Below are 21102 nucleotides of genomic sequence, written 5' to 3' on the forward strand. Positions count from 1 at the left end.
ATCGCCAAGCAAGCAATGGCGCGCCACAACACAGCCCAAGGCTGCGGCAGGCCTACCGCAAGGCAGGCCCAGCGCGCAGCTAAGGCCATGGCAGCCTCGTGGGCTGCGGTAGCTCGCATGGGCTTCGTGGGCGTGTGGGCTTTGCGCGGGCATGGCCTGCATGCTTGCGGGTCATGCTCGTGTGTATGTTTGTGTCCATGCATAATTCCTAAAACTATTAGGATTTGATGTATGATTAAATTTCTATTCCTATTAGGATTATTTAATTAATTAGAGTCCTTGTAGGATTCTAAGTTTAATTAAATCGTATCCTACTAGGATTCCAATTCCCTTTCCAAACCTCTATAAATAAGGGCCTAGGGTCATAATTTATACGCACGATTGAAGTATTCAAAGGGTAAGTTTTTGAAAGAAAATTCAGCCACTCTCTTGCACTAATAGCCGAAAATTCCTAAGCACCTTAAGGGCGATTCTAGTTGGTCAATCTTGAGGCGGATTTGGACGTAATGTGGACTATCTACGGAGGGACGACACTTGGAGTCTTAAAGACTTGTTCTTGTTCGGTTCGTGCGCAGCTAGGGAAGGCACGCTACAAAGTGTATGCATCTATACTATGCTAAATGATTATGTGTAAATAATATGCTTTCCTGGCTTTATGGTTTTTCCGCATGATTTATGTATTGTCATATGTATCATAACCTAACAGACTGACACATGGCAATGAATGGTAATTGGTTTTGCTTTTTAAATACTAGGTATTGATTGATGGTATAATATTAGTAAGAGTGTGCCATTTATAGAAACGGGGCGAGTATTAAGGGACTTTTTTATAAGGAAATCGATGCGAGTATTAAGGGACGCAGGGAGTAGTATTTTTTTAAGAAACGGATGGGATGTTTTTTTGGCAGCTACTAAAACAACTTACATAATTAAATTGCCTGTCATCGCCCTTGTAGCTAAGCAATGGGCGTGGCGGACTGTATTTCTACTTGCTTTAAGAATAAGAACAAAAGAGGTGGCCCGACCCTTGCCACTGAGATAATTTCACGAAAAATTTGCCGAATATTCGGGTTGCTATCCTCTAGGTTTCTTATACTTTGTATCGCCGACTGGAAATCAATCTTGATGATGACATTTGAAGATTTTTTCAGCCCTTCCTTCATCCCTAACAGGTAGAGATGGCCAATGTGGCGGTTTGGGTGGGTCGTAGATGGGTCGTGGATCTGGGATAATTGACACACGACCTGCCTCAATTAAGATAGGGTGGGTCGAGTCGTGGGCCGTGTCGAAAAAAATGGACACTAAAGTCCAAAAAGAATCATGAATTTTGCTTTAGATGGTCAAATTCGACCATAAAAGATCTAACTAAAAGATTAATTGTGAAGGCCGAATTTGACAGAAATAAGATTCAAATTAGAAAAAAAAATAGTTATGAAAAAAATATATCATATTATCTATTTTCTTACGTGTTTCTTATAACAATATATTCTACAATACTATTAAAAAAAACTAAAACAAAATACTACATTCTACAAATGGCATGAGTCGAATATTGGTGAAGTGCCTAGTAATTTTGGCAATACAACAATACTTTTTTTTTTAACGGGAGAAGAAGTTTTGAATGTTATTTTTACTCTATTTATATTTTTTTGATACTCCCTATAAGTTATAAAGTGTATGGTTTACTACCATTTAACTAAAATTTTCTACTTTAATTAAAATGAATAAAGTAGAAGTAAGTTAATTATAGAAATAAAAAAATTCTTTATTTATCAGAATGATTGAAATTTAGAAAGTTTTAAAATATGTTTTAAAAGTAGCAATCCATATATTTTTTGTTATTCAAGTTTCCAATTTAATAATTTGAAGACATTTAAGTTGATTTTATTATTATTTTTTTCAAAACATTTATTACATTGCCTTAAAGAATTGTGCATGAGAGATGCAAATTGAGGTTGTTTGGAGCCATCACATTCTATACCACTCCGCTTTAATAATATAGATTGACCCAAACTACTTCCAGGCTTGTAGCTTAAAGCTATGTTCTCTTCTACATGTATTTGTAGCTTAAAGCTAGTATTATTGTTAAAAGCGGAAAATGAAGCAAATAGTTGGGAAAAATAAATGTTGGAAAAAAAAGTTGATCCTAAGATTTCCAATAAATTTGATAAAGTCCTTACTAATTTAGTTAATCACAAACATTAATTTTAAAGGTTGCACAAATTTAATTAAATAATTAATTGGGTTTATAGTACACAGCGATACACGTCGTTTATTAATTGGTGGCACATAGCAATTATACAAGTCATTTACCGTAGAATTTTTGAATTTTTTGGTTTCTAGCTAAAGAAAATGCAATAGAGCAAGGCTGGCGAAATTGGCCGTGATATCTTATCACAAGTACAATCCACGAAGCATCGTTCTAATCCTCTGATGAGTACCCCTACATATTTTTTTCCCTCATATTTAAATTGACTATTGTTGGCACGCGAAGCAGCAAGATAGCGTCAATCGTGTAAGTGTTGTCGGTACTTAGGTCAGGCGTAGGACCACAATTTTTTTGACTAGCACAATAAGGCATGCCACGGTGGCACGTGGGCTAGGCTTGTGTCCTTGCATGTTTTTAGAAAACATTCGTCATCACGTCTTTAGCAGAGTTACCTTGGTCCTTAGCTAACTCAAAAGAAAGCAGGTTTGACACGAGACACAATCCGCAAGCCACAAGCATCTTGACTTTTGTATTGACTTTCTCACTAAGTCACCATTGACCAAATTTTCTTTCTTCAATAATAGTTGCGATTTGAATAACGTTTAAAAAATAACAATAACTTTAGAGTTACATTTTTCTGAGAGTTGCATAGTTAAATTTGAAGAGATATACTCATTCGGTCTCCTTTTGTTCTTTACGTTTCCATTTTTGGGTGTTCCAAAATGTTCTTTATATTTCCTTTTATATTATCACATAAATGCTTTGATATTCTATCAAATTTATGTCCAATGATTATTTTAACCAATTAAATTCATTGGGACATTTAATCTTTCACACTTTTTCATTGGGACATTTAATTTTTCTCATTTTCCCAATATCCGAATTTTGATAAAAGTAAAAACATTATAAATAAATATAATTTGTCTTGTTTAAATAAAAAAATAGAAGAATTTTAATGTATATTAATTAGTCGTTAAAACACGTACAAAATACAAAAGGTAAAGAAAAAAAAAAAGACGTATATTTTTTTTTTGAGAACTAAAATTAGAAGAGATATATAGTACTGGAGTAAAAGGTAAAAGTAGGAGAGAAATAGATGACCAAAAAAAATAAAAAAATTGTTTGAGTGGCACTCAGTACGAGTCTGTGAATATTTGGTGAAAAACAGGGTAAGCTTGAAAAATGTATACAACTAACTCATTGGAGATTGTATGTGTGTTCTTGCCCACTTGGGTTTCCATCATCTATTACTCTACTCTGAAATGATGTGCAATAGGTAGCTAATTGTGGTCTTCATTACAATGCTTCTCTTCAGAACTCCTTACAACAGACTTGCAGAAGTCAAATTTAAGCAAGCTTCAATTTTTTTGAGACACCCACAAATTTTGTTTGAAACCCAGAATACATACCACTTACATGGCATTGCTTATGATCCCCAAATTCCAATTGGTGACCATCAATCTCAATTGGGACATAATGCACACCAACTGTTCGATGAAATGTCCGAGTCGAATGTTGTTACTTACAATCACTTGCTCTTTGAATATTCTCGCAGTAATAAGAATGTGGAAGCTTTGAATTTATTCTTTGAAATGCATAGGTTAGGTTTGGTGAATAATGGGTCGAGCCTATCTTGCGCACTGAAGGTGTCTGGTGTTTCGAATAATCGGATTGTTGGAAAACAATTACATTGCCATTGCATTAAATCGGGTTTGGGGGTGGATGTTAGTGTGGGTACTTCTTTAGTTGATATGCATATGAAGTTTGATAATGTGAAAGATGGAAAGCGTGTGTTTGATGAAATGGAGGTGAAAAATGTGGTTACTTGGACTTCTTTGCTTTCCGGATATGTGCAACATGGATCGGTAGAACAAGCATTAGAGGTATTCACTCGGATGGGAAAGGAAGGGATCAGGCCTAATCCATTTACTTATGCAGCTGTATTTGGGGCTTTATCGGATTATGATATGATTGTTAAAGGAAGTCAAGTTCATGCAGAAGTGATAAAGAGTGGTTTTGAGTATTTTAATCCAGTGGCGAATTCCTTAATTAACATGTATGCAAAGTCTGGAATGGTGAGAGAGGCTAGAGATATTTTTGCTATCATGGAAAGCAAGGATGTTGTTTCTTGGAATGGTATGATTGCAGGCCTTGTGACAAATGGGCTTGATAAGGAAGCTCTTGAGCTGTTTCAGCAGATGAGATGTGAAGGCATACAGCTGACACGGCTGATCTTTGCTACCGTTATTAAAGCTTGTGCTAGTATAAAGGAATCCTCTTTCACGAGACAGCTTCAGTGTCGAGTGATTAAGAGTGGATATGACTTTGATCTTAATATAAGGACTGCTCTAATGGTAGCTTACAGTAAGTGTGGTGACATGGATGGTTCTTTCAAGATGTTTAAGACAATGCAACAAAGTCAAAATGTCATCTCCTGGACAGCCATGATTAGTGGGTACTTGCAGAATGGGGGTAAGGAAAAGGCAGCTCATATCTTTCTTGATATGAACAGGATGGGAATTAGACCAAACGATTTCACTTATTCCGCTATCCTTACTGCTCATTCTTGTGTATCTCCATATCAGATACATGCACTTGTAGTTAAAACACGTTATATGAGCTCCCCAAATGTTGGGACTTCTCTTCTGGATGCTTATATCAAGACTGGAAATGTAGTTGAAGCTGCCAAAGTGTTTGAAAATATTAGCCAGAAGGATATTGTGGCATGGTCTGCGATGTTGGCTGGATATGCTCAAGTAGGAGACACGGAAGGAGCTATTAATGTATTCCGTCAGTTGTCAGAGGAAGGCAATTATCCAAATGAGTATACTTTCAGTAGTGTCATCAATTCATGTGCTGCCCCTGAAGCAGCAGTAGAACAGGGAAAACAGCTTCATGCTTTCTCAATAAAATATGCATACAACAATTATTTGTGTGTTAGTAGTGCTCTTGTTACAATGTACTCAAAGAAGGGTAACATTGATAGTGCAAGTAAGTTATTTAAAAGGCAAGGGAAAAGAGATTTAGTTTCATGGAACTCGATGATTTCTGGATATGCACAACATGGTTATGCACACAAGGCGCTTGAGGTATTTGATGAAATGCAAAGGGAAAACATAGGAATGGATGGGATTACATTTGTCGGTGTGATTTCTGCCTGTACTCATGCTGGACTATCGGAAGAAGGTCAAAAGTACTTTGACGAAATGGTAAAGGAGCATCATGTTTATCCAAGTATGGAACACTATGCTTGTATGGTGGACCTTTATAGTCGAGCTGGAATGCTTGAAAAAGCCATGAATTTCATTACTCAGATGCCATTTCCTGCTGGGGCAACAGTGTGGCGAAGTCTTTTGGGTGCCTGCCATGTTCGCAGAAATGCAGAGGTGGGAAAAGTTGCTGCAGAAAACCTGATATCCATTGAACCAAAAGATTCATCAGCCTATGTTCTACTATCAAACATATATGCAGCTACTGGAGACTGGAAAGAGAGAGCTAAAGTAAGAAAGTTGATGGATCACAGAAAAGTGAAAAAGGAAGCTGGTTACAGCTGGATTGAAGTTAAGAACAGGACTTACTCGTTCTTAGCTGGTGATCGTTCTCATTCATTGTCGGACAGTATATATTCAAAGCTTGAAGAGTTGTCTACTCGATTGAAGGATGCAGGGTATTGTCCAGATACCACATATGTGCTTCATGATGTGGAAGATGAGCATAAGGAAGCTATCTTATCTCAACACAGTGAAAGACTAGCTATAGCTTTTGGGCTAATTGCGACCCCTCCTGGCACTCCTATACAAATTGTGAAGAATCTGCGAGTCTGTGGGGATTGTCATGCTGTTATTAAAATAATATCCAAGATTGAGGATCGAGATATAACTGTTAGGGATTCAAACCGTTTTCATCACTTCAGAGGAGGATTGTGTTCATGTGGTGACTTTTGGTGATTCATCAGTAAAGGGGAAGAAATGTGCATAGTTGCACAATGGCTGTAAGACTGCAGGAATCAAAGTTTAGACTGATCTGGAATTCATTTTCTCACTGACTCCTGGAGAGTGTCAGCTAACACAACTGTTTTACGGAAGGCTGCGTGCAAGAACGGCCTAGAGATGGTTAAAAAGCTGATTACAGAGCATGACAAATTGACAACATAGCTGACAAAGCTGCCTTCAGAGTTCAGAGTATGTATGAGCTTAGGAGATGACATTTTTTAGAGCTGCTTGCTCATAAAAGCCTGAATTCCCTTATAGTAAATCCATAATATTCCCAGCTCACATTTTACAAACACTGTCACTGAAATGAATATGATTTCACTAAATACGCTTCAGTCCGCATGCACTGTGCATTGGACTCTTCAGTCCGCAGTTCCGCATATTGACTAGCGTATACGGAGTACTTCTCCAGGGAAACTCATAATGGTGGTTCCAAAGTGAATAGATGCAAACAAGTTTCAGAACCAAGTCTCGTGAAACTTTCTGATTAAAAACAACATTTCCAAAACCGGTATTACCTTTACCTTTACCTTTACCTTTACCTTTCCCCTACTCAAGTGTTTGGCCTGCAAATATATGTATCTATATAATATATTAAAAAAAAAAAATGGATGTGGTGATGACAAAGATCACTCTATCATTTAAAAGCAGATGAAGTATATATATTTATTTGATTCTATAATTATAAAAAGTAAAATATTTAATCCTATAATTATCAGAAAATCGATGTGGTGATGACAAAGACCACAATGCGATGCACGGTTTACAACATTATACAATATAGATATACAACGTGAATGAATATATGATGAGTAAGTAACTTATTAAATGAGGTTGTAAAACAAATAAGTACGCAACGTGGGTGTCTTATAAAAAGTAGAATTTTTAATTATACAAAAAATCTCTCTATTAGTACGGAGTATTTATTTTGTTTGAGGCAATTTGTAAAAGTTATTATGCACCCAATTTACGCCCTTATTTTTTTATCTCTCTATTTGTACGAAATATTTATTTTGTTTGAGGCAATTTGTTCAAATTATTATGCACATGTTTCATGTCGTTATTGTTTAATGACATGATATAAGACCTTATTATTAGTATAATAGGTTTTTACTAAATTCGATTCAATATGACAATATTCACAACATTCATATGGCAATGATTTATCTAAAATATAAATAAAAGTACTTCTTGATGCAATCTTTTTTCATCAATTTTGGAACTCTGTTGTCCCTGATTTAACATCTTTTAGCATGTACGGAGTATTTAATTTTTTATTTTTTTTATTTTTACAAATGACTAACTGTATGGATTATCAGTTTTTATTTAGAATGTATGTCATTGCGAATATGTATAATAAACGTTTATTAATATACGAAGTAGTCTTTAACAAGGTTGTTAAAACATGCTTATTCATAAGAAATTGTTTAATTACTTAATATCTTTTCTTTCCCATCTTTATAATTTTCTTCTTATCCTTTCATTTCATAATTCCTTAATCTTTTAAATAAAAATCTACTTCAATATCACAACATTCACAACCATATGACAATAATTATCTAAACTATTCGAAAGTTAGCTGAAAGGCAAAGTGAATTATTAATAGAATATAGGGATACTAGATTGTCAATGGGGTGGGATTTTTGGGAGATCCTCCACACTTCCGCCCGAAGTAGGTGGGGATGGAGGAAACTTTGGTGGGCGTTGGGATTACAAAATGTGTTTGTCGCCGGTGATGGGGTGAAATTGAATTTTAGATTGGACCTGCCCGCCTCGCATATCGTTTATCTAATTGATTATGAACATATCAACATTTATTTCACTACTAACCTTCATATTATTATATTTTGTTTATTTACTCAATTATTCTAATCAGATAATCAAATTGTCACTAGAGTTTTAAAATTCAAAACTCTCTTATTAAAAAAATGTTGAGTCTAAGGGTGGGTTAGTTTTAGATGGTTGGGTTGGTTTGAAACGGGTGTGGATACATGGGTTGGTGATGGAACATGGATGCATTTTATTTTTTACCCCATGAGAAAGGGATTGGGAGGGGTGGGTATTGTTCTTATTGTGGATACTAATGAATAATTGTGTATACTATTAATTTTTATTTAGAATTTGTGTCACATATTGAAAGCGGATAAGTATAACTAATATTCACCTTTGTTTTAATATACGGAGTAGTATGTAACGAAGTTGTCTGAAACATGATCATTCAAAATAAATTGTTTAATAACTCTGCACTTTGTATTTTTTCTTTTTCGAATTTACAATTCTCTCTTGACCTTTCATTTAATAGTTCTTATTTAAGAATTTTTTAGTTTTATTTTATATTATTTGTTTCTTTGCCTTTGATTATTTGATGGGGTAATATATTTGCCTTAATTTTACATTGTAACCCAATAAAAAATCTTTTCATGCAATTTTGAATAGGTACTTGTATTTGCCATATCTACCTCATGCAATAATCCTCTCATGGTTGCCGCTTCTTTAATAATCCTGATGAATCAAAGGCAAACGCATTGCATTTGAAATATTTTGAAGTAAAAGCAAAGGAACGGAACTGTGATAAATTTGTAATCAACTATTGGATATTCATGTATTACTTACAAAAGACGGTAAAACATCAAGTGCCAAGCAGGCTACTTTCTGAGTTTTGATACACAATAAATGAGCAACAACTTAATTCACAATTATAGGGCTTTGTTTCAACCACAGAAAAAACAATTTCTTCAGCATCAAATAGTAGAGTGTACTTGAAATACAGGAGGAGGCACATTACATCATAACTCTTTATCGAAGTAGGGAAAGAGCAGTCCATCAGAAACAATATCAAATAATTAAGTCGTAGTTATGCGACCTCCTCGTGGTGACATAGCAACCTTCCTCCATCAGAAAAATTAACCTTCCTCCATCGGAAAAATTAACCTTCCTCTCCAAACTCCTGTGTGAATCTCTCGTGAACTTCAAGGTCTTTTTTGCTCACAGTTGGCCTCTGTCGGGCGAGTACTTTTTCAAAATCTGTTCTTGTAATCGGGGGCGGAACTATCTGTAAAGTGCAATAAGGTGCATTAAAACTCAAACCAGATAAGGCTGGACAGTACTGACCCTCAACTTCTAAGCACCAACTATAAGAGCATAAACCTGTCACGACTTGCAATTTTTTTTATTTCTTTTGGTAAGCAAGCAAGGATTTCAGTAAGTAAAAATATCATTTTTAATTAAAACAAATAGGCAGGGACAAATGGATGCAAATCCTCAGAACTACAGCCTATAAATCAAAAACTTCACATAACATTCAAATCAACTCGAGAAACTAGCATGTTACTTTCTTAAGAAGTTGCACCTCAAGTTATTGCTTCATGCTCTGAATCGTCAATGTCTTCTTTGAAGTTCAAACACCCAATTGATTTGGGGACAAGAACCTAGTATTTATTTATTTATTTTGTCGAGAAGGGAACCGAGGATAAGCAAATACAATGTTATAATTACCAGTCGGAAAATATTATAATTACCAGTTGGAAAATCTTATGTTATAAGTTACAATTACCAGTTGGAAAATCAAGTTACAAGTTAATTATTTTGTGGAGAAGTGAAAGGGATAAGGAAATACGAAGTTATGACAATGACACTGTTAATATCAAGGGGTTAGACACCAATTTAGAAGTCCACTTTGCTAAAGTACCAACAGTTACAGCCAATAAAAAGTATTTCGTGGTCACTGATACAACAGACTGAGTAAGCTGTAATCAGCTTTTCCTATAAGCAAGCGAGGATGACAGCATTCTCGATATTTAAATCTAGCACATACCTTAGCAGCAAGTCCTTCTGCTGCAAGATCCTGCATGGTAGTTTGGATAGCACCTGGATGCCTTGGTCCACAGGGAATCCAAACATCATCTTTTGTCTTATAGAAGAACATAGCATCTTGAGTTTTACGAACAGGTTCAAAAAGTACATCCTTGACCTGTGATTAGGCAATAAAAAAAGTCACAAAAAAAAACTTTGAATTTAAAAGAGAAAAAAAAAACAGACAGAAAAGTGTATAACTAAAAACGGACACCAAATCCAAAATAGTTAAGAAATAGGAACCAGGATATTGATAAACACTTACACAGACGGCTATATCTGAACCAGAGAAGCCCTCTGTTTTACGACCTAAAAATTCAAGATCACTCTCCTTCAAGTCGTGTGGGGTATCCCCAAGATGAACCTGGTTCACAAAAGAAAAAGATATAATGAGCAGAAGCATGCAATGCATAACATGTCTCCGAAGTCCAAACACAGGAAGGGCGGCGAATCCAAAAGGCAGAAAGAAGAATGAAAGCATTTAAGAACCTTAAACATATGCTGCCGAGCCTTTTGATCTGGTAGAGGAATATAAATACGCTTGTCAAAACGTCGCCGGATAGCCTGCAAAAATCACCCATTTAGAAAAATCGGTGCAACAGTCCCCGAGTACAAGATCGACAGGGTGGCTTATGGAAGTGGGAGTACCTGATCTAGAGCATATGGTGTGTTTGTTGCAGCAAGAACAAGAACTTTTTCATCGTTGTGTCCAACGCCCTAGGGAATACAACATCATAAACTTTTGGTAAAAATTCCAAAGTTAAACAAAACAGTAATATAGCATGCAGCAAGCAAAAATATTTAAGAACGTGTTTTAGTAAAAATTAAGGCCCTGACTAAGATGTTCAGTTCATACATGTTTAAAGAAAAAGGTAAAAACTTAAAAGAACTGACAGAGGAAGAAAGCATTATTAATAAAATATATTAGCATCAGAGACTCAAAGTGGGCTTGGTTAGTAGACTTATAGAAAAGAATATGTAATTCAAGGTGAATTCACCACAATGGAAAATTACACGAGTATTTCGCCGATTTTTTTGGGACATAGTTTGTCTAGTACTGATCATAGTCCCATCTCCCCCACTCCCCCCCCTCCACCCCCCCCCCCCCCCCCCCACACACACACACACACAAACACGCGCGCACACACCCAAAAATAAGTTAAAAAGAAGATAGTAGTTCTTGAGTCAAAATGCATTACTCTCTTAACTTTTTGTAAGGAAAGGATTCTCAAGTTTACAGTGATTTCCGATATGTGGACTACATTCCTATCTGTATGTCTGCATTATTGAGTATGTAGGATCTAGTTTAGGGCCTTAACTCAAAGCCGATACCACTAAGATGCTTTCTTCTAGTCAGTACGAAAAAAATCAGAATTAGAGAAGAGAATAAAAGTAAACAGAAAGGATATTCAGCTTCCATGTGAGTTCCTCCAGCAAGGATAGCAACCTACCAAGTAAAATCCCTAATGTTATAAACCTTGCTTTCCTAGAAGGCTAGAGATCATCTTCAATAAACACAGATCTAAGACTCCGTTTGTTTCAAGTTTCAACGGAAAACATTTTCAAAGGGAAAACATCAAGGGAAGATAGTTTTCCTTTGTTTGTTTCCTTACAAGAAAAATTATAAAGAAATTGAACAAAGAAGTGGAAATGAGAAGAGAGCAAAGGAAATGCAAGGTTAGAGTGGAAAATGTGGCATTCCTTCTTTTCAAAAGGAAAGTTGGTTTTCCCCTAGAGAAAGTTGTTTTCCACCTTTGGGGAAATTGTTTTCCACCCTTAACTAAACAAACAAAGGAAAATGGGAAAATCATTTTCTGAAAAGGAGATTTCCGTCAAAACAAACAGAGCCTAAAGCTTTAAACTAAATATGTTTTCCACATTAAGGTTTCTTCTTATTTTCGATCGCTTACAGTTCTTCTCTCTGATATGATCTTCTATTACTAGAATACTTCACCACTTAGTGGTTCTAGATCGCATTTGGAAGCAGTTTTCTATGAGAGACAACAGCGTACGGCAAACAGGTACAGATAACCTAGGGAAATGTTCTGAGAAAGGTAGGAGAATTTAATCAGCATAGAACACCATAAAACAGCTCAGAACGGAAACTTGCAGCTGAAAATTAACAAGCGCGCTGACTAATGACTTGGACTAAGTTTGTTTCAATGGAAAAGCATTGATCTTCCAAGGGAAAACACAGTTGTAAAATAGTTTTCCTTTGTTTATTTCCTTACAAGAAAAGTTATAGAGAAAAGGGAACGGAAGTGGAAAGTAGAAGATGGATGGGATGAGAACAAAGAAATGCAAGGGTATGAGAGAAAAACATGACTTTCCTTCTTTTTAGAAGGGAAATGGTTTCCACCCCTTAACAAAACCATAAGGAAAATAGGAAAATCATTTTTCGGAAAAATCTCTTTCATCAAAACAAAGGGAGCCTTAAAGAGTCACACTCTCAGATATGGAATTCTGAATTACTGATTTTCCTGTAACAAGGATGAAATGTTTAGAAATGGGAAAAGGAGCACATGCCAGAACAGAAAAACAGATGTACCACTCACATAACAAATCAACAATACTCACCAAATGAAAGACTTGTCTAAAAGTCTAATCAACTGAATGTAAAGCAAGTTCACCTGCATTTGCACTAGTAGTTCTGTCTTGATACGTCTAGAAGCTTCGCTTTCATTTCCTTCTCCTCGTTGACCACATAACGAGTCTATTTCATCAACAAAGATAATCGAAGGAGCGCTTTCACGGGCCATTTGGAAAAGGTTAGAAACTAACTTTTCACTTTCCCCCATCCACTTAGATACAAGATCTGAAGATGATACACTGGACAAAAGAAAAAAAGAAAAAACAGAAGGGAGTTAGAACTTAATTCACAAAAACTAAGAGTAGTGCCTGCAAAGCTCTAGACTCCAGTTGACACACTCACATAACAAAATATAGATGGGGTAATACTTCTATAGCCTAAAAGCTATCAAACAGACATCAGTTAAAAAATAGTGGCAGAAAGAGAGGATAACATTAACAATCACAACAAGGAAATGAGATATAAAACACCATAGGCAATAAATGAGCAAATAAAACTGAGATCCTCCATGTCTTTTAGTCTGTTTTCTGGTAAGCTAAAAGCTACGTTATCCAAGGTACTGCATCAGCTCTTAAAATGTATCTGGGTGGACTATTTACATGCCAGGATAATTGCAATGTGATTACAATTACTTGTTAAAAGATAATATTGCGTTCTCACAAGGTGGGGCTCGATCTTGAGAGGGTTACATAAAAAGCACAGAATACGACGACAACAACACAGTATTAATCCCACATAGCAATGCCGAAGGAGATACCTTACCCCTACTAGATTTTATTTGAGGGAACTTGCTAAAGACTATTATTACAGAGGCTGTTTTCCTGTTTCGAACAGATGCAGAAATAATATGGAAACACGTCAAACCACTAACAAGCAACATATCCGATGGGCAAATATTTGACAAGCTATTGCTAAACTTTAGTATTCCTTGACATTATTTTCTAAGTACTTCATGGTGCATAATGCTAAGAATATATGATAAAATGGTATGAGTGATAAGACGCTTAGCAGAAAAATAAACCCCCACTAATGAAGGAAAAAATATTTGTACAGCATTGAAGCAATCATGCCAGGCTCCACCTCAAACTAATCAAGGAAAATTTTATCCAAGGACATAAAACAACCAAAAACACTTGTGAAGAAATACATATGCATGCACAATATACGACAGATACCTGTAGAATGTTGAGTCTGCTTCCGTTGCAACAGCCTTGGCTAAGTATGATTTTCCTGTTCCAGGTGGCCCATACAGAAGAAAAGCTCTCCATGGCCGCCTCTTACCTATATAGAGTAATACCATGCTATCAATAATTGGTTCACAACTACAATATGTCAACAACAAAACACAGAGTGATTGACGATCTCATTACATCGGCTGGGAAGCACCAAACAATAACATAGAAAGAACACGACGGTTAAACCTCATATAAGAATTACCATTAGATAAGCTAAGGTTTCATAATCTAAAAACGCACACCTAATGCTAAGAAGAAGTTTTTATCACACATTACAGATAATTTATCTAGAATCGGTCAGCAGCCTTTGACAACTCACGAGCTATCCGTCTATCACCAAAATAGACGGAAGCAAACTTGGTACACGCATGGGAATGGTGATGAGATTCCAATATCAATGAAGAGGTAACAACTTAAAATAAACAAAACTAAAAATCAAGTATGACTACGGGTCTATTCAGAAAAATCAATCCCTATAAGCTAGAGGCCAAGTATCATTGATTTTAAGCAATCAGTGTTTGATAAAATAGTTGTTGATTATTAAAAAGATTAAATGCACTATATTCCACTTCCAAAAGCTTCCTTTACCTCTGAGCCACTTAATTCCAGCGGCTCAAAAAAACTACCCTAACAACTAAAACCTAACTTAAGAACACTACTTCACCAAACACTAATTTTGACCTGGAGTAGAGTCAAAATTCAAGAACCTACTTGAAAAGCAGGTCTAAATGGCCTAAACTTGAGAGAACGAAAATATCTGTCCAATGCACAAGCACAATGAACTCAATTGGGAATCAAATGCCTTAACCAACAAACTACTTCTCATGAACACCATCCTTGCCCCAATCTTCTCTAAGATCAGCAACTGAAGTGTGTTTCAGTAAACCGTACTAATCAAAACAGTAAACACAAGAGGTGTATACCCAAAGAAGCCTATCCATTCATACACACAACTACACAATAAAAGAGCCAGTTTCATGTCTTCCTCCCCCTACCCCCACCCCCCATATTAAATATAAATAAAGTGCCCGACCCCCTCATAGTTCAAGAACCTAAACAGCTCAATAGGACAACACTCAGCATCCATCAAACCACTAAATTAAATAACCATGCAATCTAATGTTGCAAGGAACGCAATAGTATCAGAAACTACAAACACTGGCACATTTCTTCACCTTCAAAAGATTAATTTGATGTAATTTCATAAGAGGATTACCATTCCAAACTAATAATAAGTTTGGTTAAGTTTAGAAAAGTTCATTAAGATCTTGTTCCATTCACCTAATTTCCACTTATTTGAGAAAAATTAGGATTGGCCAAGTACAATTTATAACTAAAATAAGTTCTAATAAGTTCAGATAAGTTCCGATACATGTGAGTTCAGATAAGTTCAATAAGATAATTTCATAAAAAAGGTGAAAATCAGGTAAATAGAACGCACCCTAAGTTCGAAAGGAGTTATCACATAAAAGCACGTTATATCCCAAACTGAAAAACAAAAGGAACTACATATAGAGCAATCAGGCTATCACACAAGCATTGGTATCTATTAACATGATACTAAAACCAATGAAGACTATATGCAATCTAATATTTCCCTTCATTCCCCAATCAAGCAGAATAATCCCCACAATGTGATCAGTGATCACTAGTGAAGCCCATCAACACAATTACGCAAATACTACTGAATTGTGAATATATCAAAATCTCACTTATACACAACTTACTACATCGAGGAAACCATACCCCAAAGCATATCCCAACTTCCCAGAGACAACTGCAAATAGGTCCCAAATTTTGATTAAACCATGAAGCGCCCAAAAAGTTTCTACAAATTGTCAAATTTTATCTTCTAGAGCATGCAAATTTATGAAAGCCTTCAAATTGTAACCAATCAAATCCCAAACAATCAAACCTCCCCAAATATCAGCCCCAAAATTATCATCCCAAAACTAACAAAATCAGTATTAAAAAAAGCACAAAATGCAAAAACAAATTGGGAAAATAAAACAAAAATTACCAAACTAACCAGTGAAAAACTGAGGGAATTTAACAGGCAAAATAACAGCTTCTTGCAAAGCCTGCTTAGCACTTTCCAACCCAGCAACATCATTCCACTTTACATTAGGCTTTTCTCTGATGATCGCCGAGTTAAGCCCAGACCGCAACTTAGCCTGTTCAGCATCCTCCCCGTCCTTATTATCCCCATCCTTCGTCTTTGCCTTCGGCCGAGCCGCAACAGCCGCATCACCGCCATTAGGAGCGGGCCCAGAACCTCCTCCTTCGTCGAGCACGGTTCGAATCTCCTCAGCTCGACGGAGATACTCGGTAAATTTCTGAGTAATTGCTTCGCGAATTTTAGGGTTTTTCTCGTACTTCAAGTGAGTCTTAAAATACTCCAACGCATTCATGTAAAGAGGGAAAGCTTTCGCGTAGTTTCCAGCATTGTCTTCTTGTACTGCTTGTTTTACGTACTCGATCGCTTGTTCTTTGAAATTGCTGTACATAGCTGAATTTTATCGAATTTTGATTTGATTTGATCGAGTGAATTAGGGTTAGGGATGCATAAAGACGATTATTAAATTAGATTCGACTCGATTTGATTTGTGGTTGATCGATTGTTCGTTCGTAATTGAATTCCGCAAAACCTAGGAGAGAGAAATTGGGGGTTGATGATGAAGGAAGATTCAAAAGGGGTGACGCGTGAGGAAGACGAAGAATTGGCAAATTGAGGGGAAAGTGCGCAATGCAACGCGCACCCTTGTGGTGGATAGATAGCCTGAGAGTCGAGTTGAATGACAACTTAGGAAGGTTCTTTCTTTTGCACCAAGATTTGATTGGTTTTGGTCTTTTACTTTTTGGATTATGTAACCTTTGTTTTTGTTAATCCTTGTAGGAATTGGGAACAAAACATAATTAAGTTACTTTAGATGTATTGAAAACAATTAGGGAGTAATAATGGTGAGGAAGTCTTTGTCACAAGTGAGTATTGTGTTATTGGTATTCACATAATTTGTATTGGTACAAATATATTCTATATTGGTACTCACTTGTGTCCATATGGACACAAGCCACTTGAGGTTTAGAAACCCTCTAATAATCGTTGTGGTTATCTATCTATACTAACGCAAAAAATTTGTATAGTAAAAACTCAAACATGAGAGCAACCAGAGCTATAAGATACTCCGAAGAGATACAAGTCCTTAACATCTTAGTCAACTACTCTGATATGATCTTTATTCCGAATAATTAAATATATAACTTGGAATCATTAACGTTTATTATGAAATATTATTTAGTAACTTTTTCAATTACTTTTAGGAAACATTAGTTTTAATGATTCAACATTTGAGCAGAGAAACTCTAAGTTTCAAGTGGCTATGGACACAAGCTGACTCGATTGGTACCCATTAATTTAAGTTTAATGGGTATCAAATCATATGTTGGTACTAAAAATGGTTGCCAATACAAATCATTTGGTCAGATCTTCCAGCTGGTATGTTAGAGAATATTGCAGAGAAGTGCCTTGTTAGAAATTTGAAGGATTTTGTAATGTATTCTTGTGTTTGTTGTTCATGGCACCGTGCTGCTGCTATGGTGAAATCGTGTGTGGTTCAGCAACGAAATCAGATTCCATGGTTAGTGCTTTCCAACGACCACACTAACAATAGTAGTATTGTCAAGCTTAAGGAGGGTGAAGAGGAATCTGATAGGAGAAGTTTGTTCGATTTGAGCAACAACATATCCTACAATTTGAGCCTCCCCGAAACCTTGAAGAAGAGGTGCTATGGTACCGGTAGCGAATGGATTTTAACTGTTGACCTTGATCGGGAAATTCAATTGTTTTATCCTCTGACTCAGCCTTTATTGACCCTCTCATCCCACCATACCCTTCTTTACCCACCTGAATATGAAGAATCTGATGGTGAAGAACTTACTGAAGAAGATGAAGAATGGTTACGAAATCACACCATAGAAGTTGAATCACCATGGGACGACATTGAATGGTTTCGCAATCATTATGTAAGAAGAACACTGGTAGTACAAGAGAATGATGAGTTGTCCAAATTGCTGAAGATTCAAAGTGGACAACGATTACTGATATACTAGACATATACGATGTTGCATATTGTCCAACTTCAGGTCTCATGTTGTTTATGCAAAGCCCCGGGCGTGTTAACAAAGTACAAAAAAATTAAGCGTACATTGTAAGCAAAATAAATATTACATTAATTTATTTACTTTAGTACTTTAGTACCATTACCCAAGTACATTGTAAGCAAAATAAGCAAGTACAAAACTATTACATTAATTTATTTACTTTAGTACTGTAAATTTTTATTTATTTCATTATGTAAATGGATGAGTATCACATTGTTGCACTATTTATATGTTTTTTTTAATATAGACGACGCTTAATTTTTTTTAGATGGGCTATGGGAAGCTTTCTTACCTATGATTTGTGGTAATTAAATCTAACAACACAATTTTTAATTTTTATACTCTCGCACGCATCGCGTGCATATACGACTAGTATTATACTTCCTCCGTCTTTTAATACTCGCAACGTTTGTTAGTTTCACGCATGCCAATGCACAACTTTGATCATTTATATCTTAAATTCTCTTTATGCAAAAATTATAAAAAGTTGATATTTTGAAAATACATATTGAGACGAATCTAACAAGATCCCACATGACTATGTTTTATCTTATATAAAAAGCACTAAGAATAGTCAAATTAGATTATATGAATAGTGGCAAAAGTCCAAACGTTGCGAGTATTAAAAGACGGATGAAGTATTATTATAGCATAGGAACTACTAGTTGTTGCCATTTATGTACTTAACTACATGTATGGTTCTAGTATTCCTTAATCTTAGCGAATCCTACGTTACATAGCTAATGTGATTGTCAAGTTTATTAATTACTGGACTTTAATTTGTTATATTAATCTGTTGTGGACTTTAATTTGTTATACGAAGTATATTTTTTGTCCATCTCCCTAAGTTAACGATACATATTCCTTCAGTATACTCTTTCAGGCTCTTTGAAGCCAAAGTCAGTAACCCACATGGGCCAAGTCCACCACTCAGGCACTCACCGAAGCCCTTTTCTAATACAAAGCAATTGTGGGTCGTTTCAACTTACTTTTTCTGTACAACTTGATTCATCAATTGAATTCCAAATAATATTTCTACATCTGCTGATTTGCCTTTAAATTTGCACATAAACATATCACAAATTCTTATTTACATGAGGTGTACGATAAATATTGTACACCAAAGTTAAAGTTGACGTAAAATGCTTAAAAGTTACCCTAATATATGTAAAAGTTATTTACAAAAGGAATCACGAGGAACCAAATCCAACGTCCAAAAGACGTCTTTTGGTATATGCCCGATCGGGCGAATTACTCGCCCATTTTCACATTATACGCGCGCTCGATCGGGCACCCTCCAAAGACCATCGGGCGGACTTATTTTTCAAGCTTTACTTCCAACATCCCGTTTTTGGTACAACATTAGTAAATGAAGGGAAGAGAAAGGAAGGGAAAACGTGGATTTAGGATTAAACAACTCCTTCGTACAAAAAAAAGTGAATTCTTTTTCTTATATATAAGTATTTTTTATTTACTGCAAAGGAAAATATCATTTTTATCAAAATGAGCTACTACCCAAAAACAATAGACCATTCCCATGTTGCGAATTGCCAGAGGATTTATCATACTGAAAAATCTTCAACAAAGTATCCAGTAGTTGTGCTCCCATCACCATAGGTAAGTTCATATTGACAAAGCATGTCATATTGGCAACCACATAGATTGAGACATTGAGTACCCTGGTACATCATAGTTAACCAAGTTCGCTGAACTTGAACCCTTCGGGTCATAATCATTCATCTTTAGCTGCAATTGCATGAACACAGATAACACAAGTTCTTGAATCTGGTAAATACATACATATGAATAAGATGAACATATTTCGAGCCCACTCTTCTTAGGGCACTTTCCGGATCACTCGCAGTTGACCCACAAAATATCACTTCCCGTACCAATCTGTACTTGATACTCCTTAGGAAGCTTCCCGATTTAATTTTCGTAAAGTACAGCCTACAACCACAACATAAATACTCTTAATAAATCCTTCTTGTTAAATGAAGGAAATCATAGACCCACAAATCTCCAAACACTTGCAATTTTGATGTCATAAATAATCCAACCTGTTTTCATCAAAATCTTATGAAATGTTGGCAACACTCTAGCCATAGTGATTTGAATAGACCTTGTGACAATTAAGGTCTGAAGACTCATGCAGGCAATTCGTGGTTAAACTGGTAAAAGTTTCAACAGGAGGTGAATGTAGTATGGACATGAGGTTTCTTGTAGAGTGATCCTCTACAAATCTATACCTAGTATTTAAAAAGGATAACCATAGATGATTAAATGACATGTGTCACCCCATCTTTCATCCATGCATAATTTTATTTTATTTACAATTTTTCATTTTATTATTCACCATTTAATTCATATATTTATTCAACATTTTCCACTTCATCTCCCTCTTTAACACTCAATATTAAATACGGCCGCATGAATATTAAATAGGAAAATTTTCATGGATATGAGCGAGTATATATTAGAGTAATAGCGCTCTGTAATGTACATGTTTCATGTACGTGTACATCATTTTAAAACTATTGTTATGACATTTGATTCTTTAATACTCCGTAACTGTAATAGTCTCGATTATGAGCTACTTTTGACCTCGTGTTAGAAATATTTATCTTCTTAAAATCGCACTTAAAATTCTCTTTCTAAGACTAAATCTAGATTACGGTATTATTAACAACATAACAAGAGAATTTATAGGTTTATTATTATCTTCTAAAATTAGCTTTATATGAGTCTCGAAGTCTTGCCACAAGATAACATTTTTGTTTTAGAGATTTCATTTATGTCCAAAGAGTTGAGATTTTGTTTCTAAAATAAAGTTATAGAAAGTAAGAATACTAATTTTTTTTTTTTTTTTTATAATAAATACATCTCAAACTATTTTGATTAGAAATACTTTTAATCAAATAAAACAATCACCAAGCTAAATTTTAGAATTTTAAGTTTTATTTATTTGTCAATTGGTGCCAACTTCTTTCCGTCCCTAGTGCCACTTGTCCACTTAGGTGGATTATGAGTCACCTTTATTTTTATTTTTTTTGGAGTCAATAC

At 35.5% G+C, this 21102-nt stretch overlaps 2 protein-coding genes across 2 annotated transcripts; one reads left to right on the top strand and one right to left on the bottom strand.

Annotated features, from left to right (window-relative positions):
• The first annotated feature begins 3301 nt into the window (after positions 1-3301).
• Positions 3302-6543, top strand: LOC110785347 (pentatricopeptide repeat-containing protein At2g27610). Its single transcript, XM_021989785.2, has one exon. It carries the CDS (start codon positions 3511-3513, stop codon positions 6154-6156), a length of 2646 nt encoding a protein of 881 aa, XP_021845477.1. The 5' UTR covers positions 3302-3510; the 3' UTR covers positions 6157-6543.
• Positions 6544-8748: 2205 nt separating this feature from the next.
• Positions 8749-16765, bottom strand: LOC110785346 (protein SUPPRESSOR OF K(+) TRANSPORT GROWTH DEFECT 1). The gene is made up of 8 exons (XM_021989784.2): positions 15908-16765; positions 13819-13924; positions 12684-12882; positions 10702-10770; positions 10543-10617; positions 10319-10417; positions 10016-10171; positions 8749-9253 (listed from the first exon to the last, which is right to left on the bottom strand). Exons 1-8 carry the CDS (start codon positions 16383-16385, stop codon positions 9128-9130), a joined length of 1308 nt encoding a protein of 435 aa, XP_021845476.1. The 5' UTR covers positions 16386-16765; the 3' UTR covers positions 8749-9127.
• Between the last annotated feature and the right edge of the window lie 4337 nt (positions 16766-21102).

The sequence above is a fragment of the Spinacia oleracea genome, chromosome 6 (assembly GCF_020520425.1).
Source record: "Spinacia oleracea cultivar Varoflay chromosome 6, BTI_SOV_V1, whole genome shotgun sequence".
Classification (NCBI taxonomy): domain Eukaryota; kingdom Viridiplantae; phylum Streptophyta; class Magnoliopsida; order Caryophyllales; family Amaranthaceae; genus Spinacia; species Spinacia oleracea.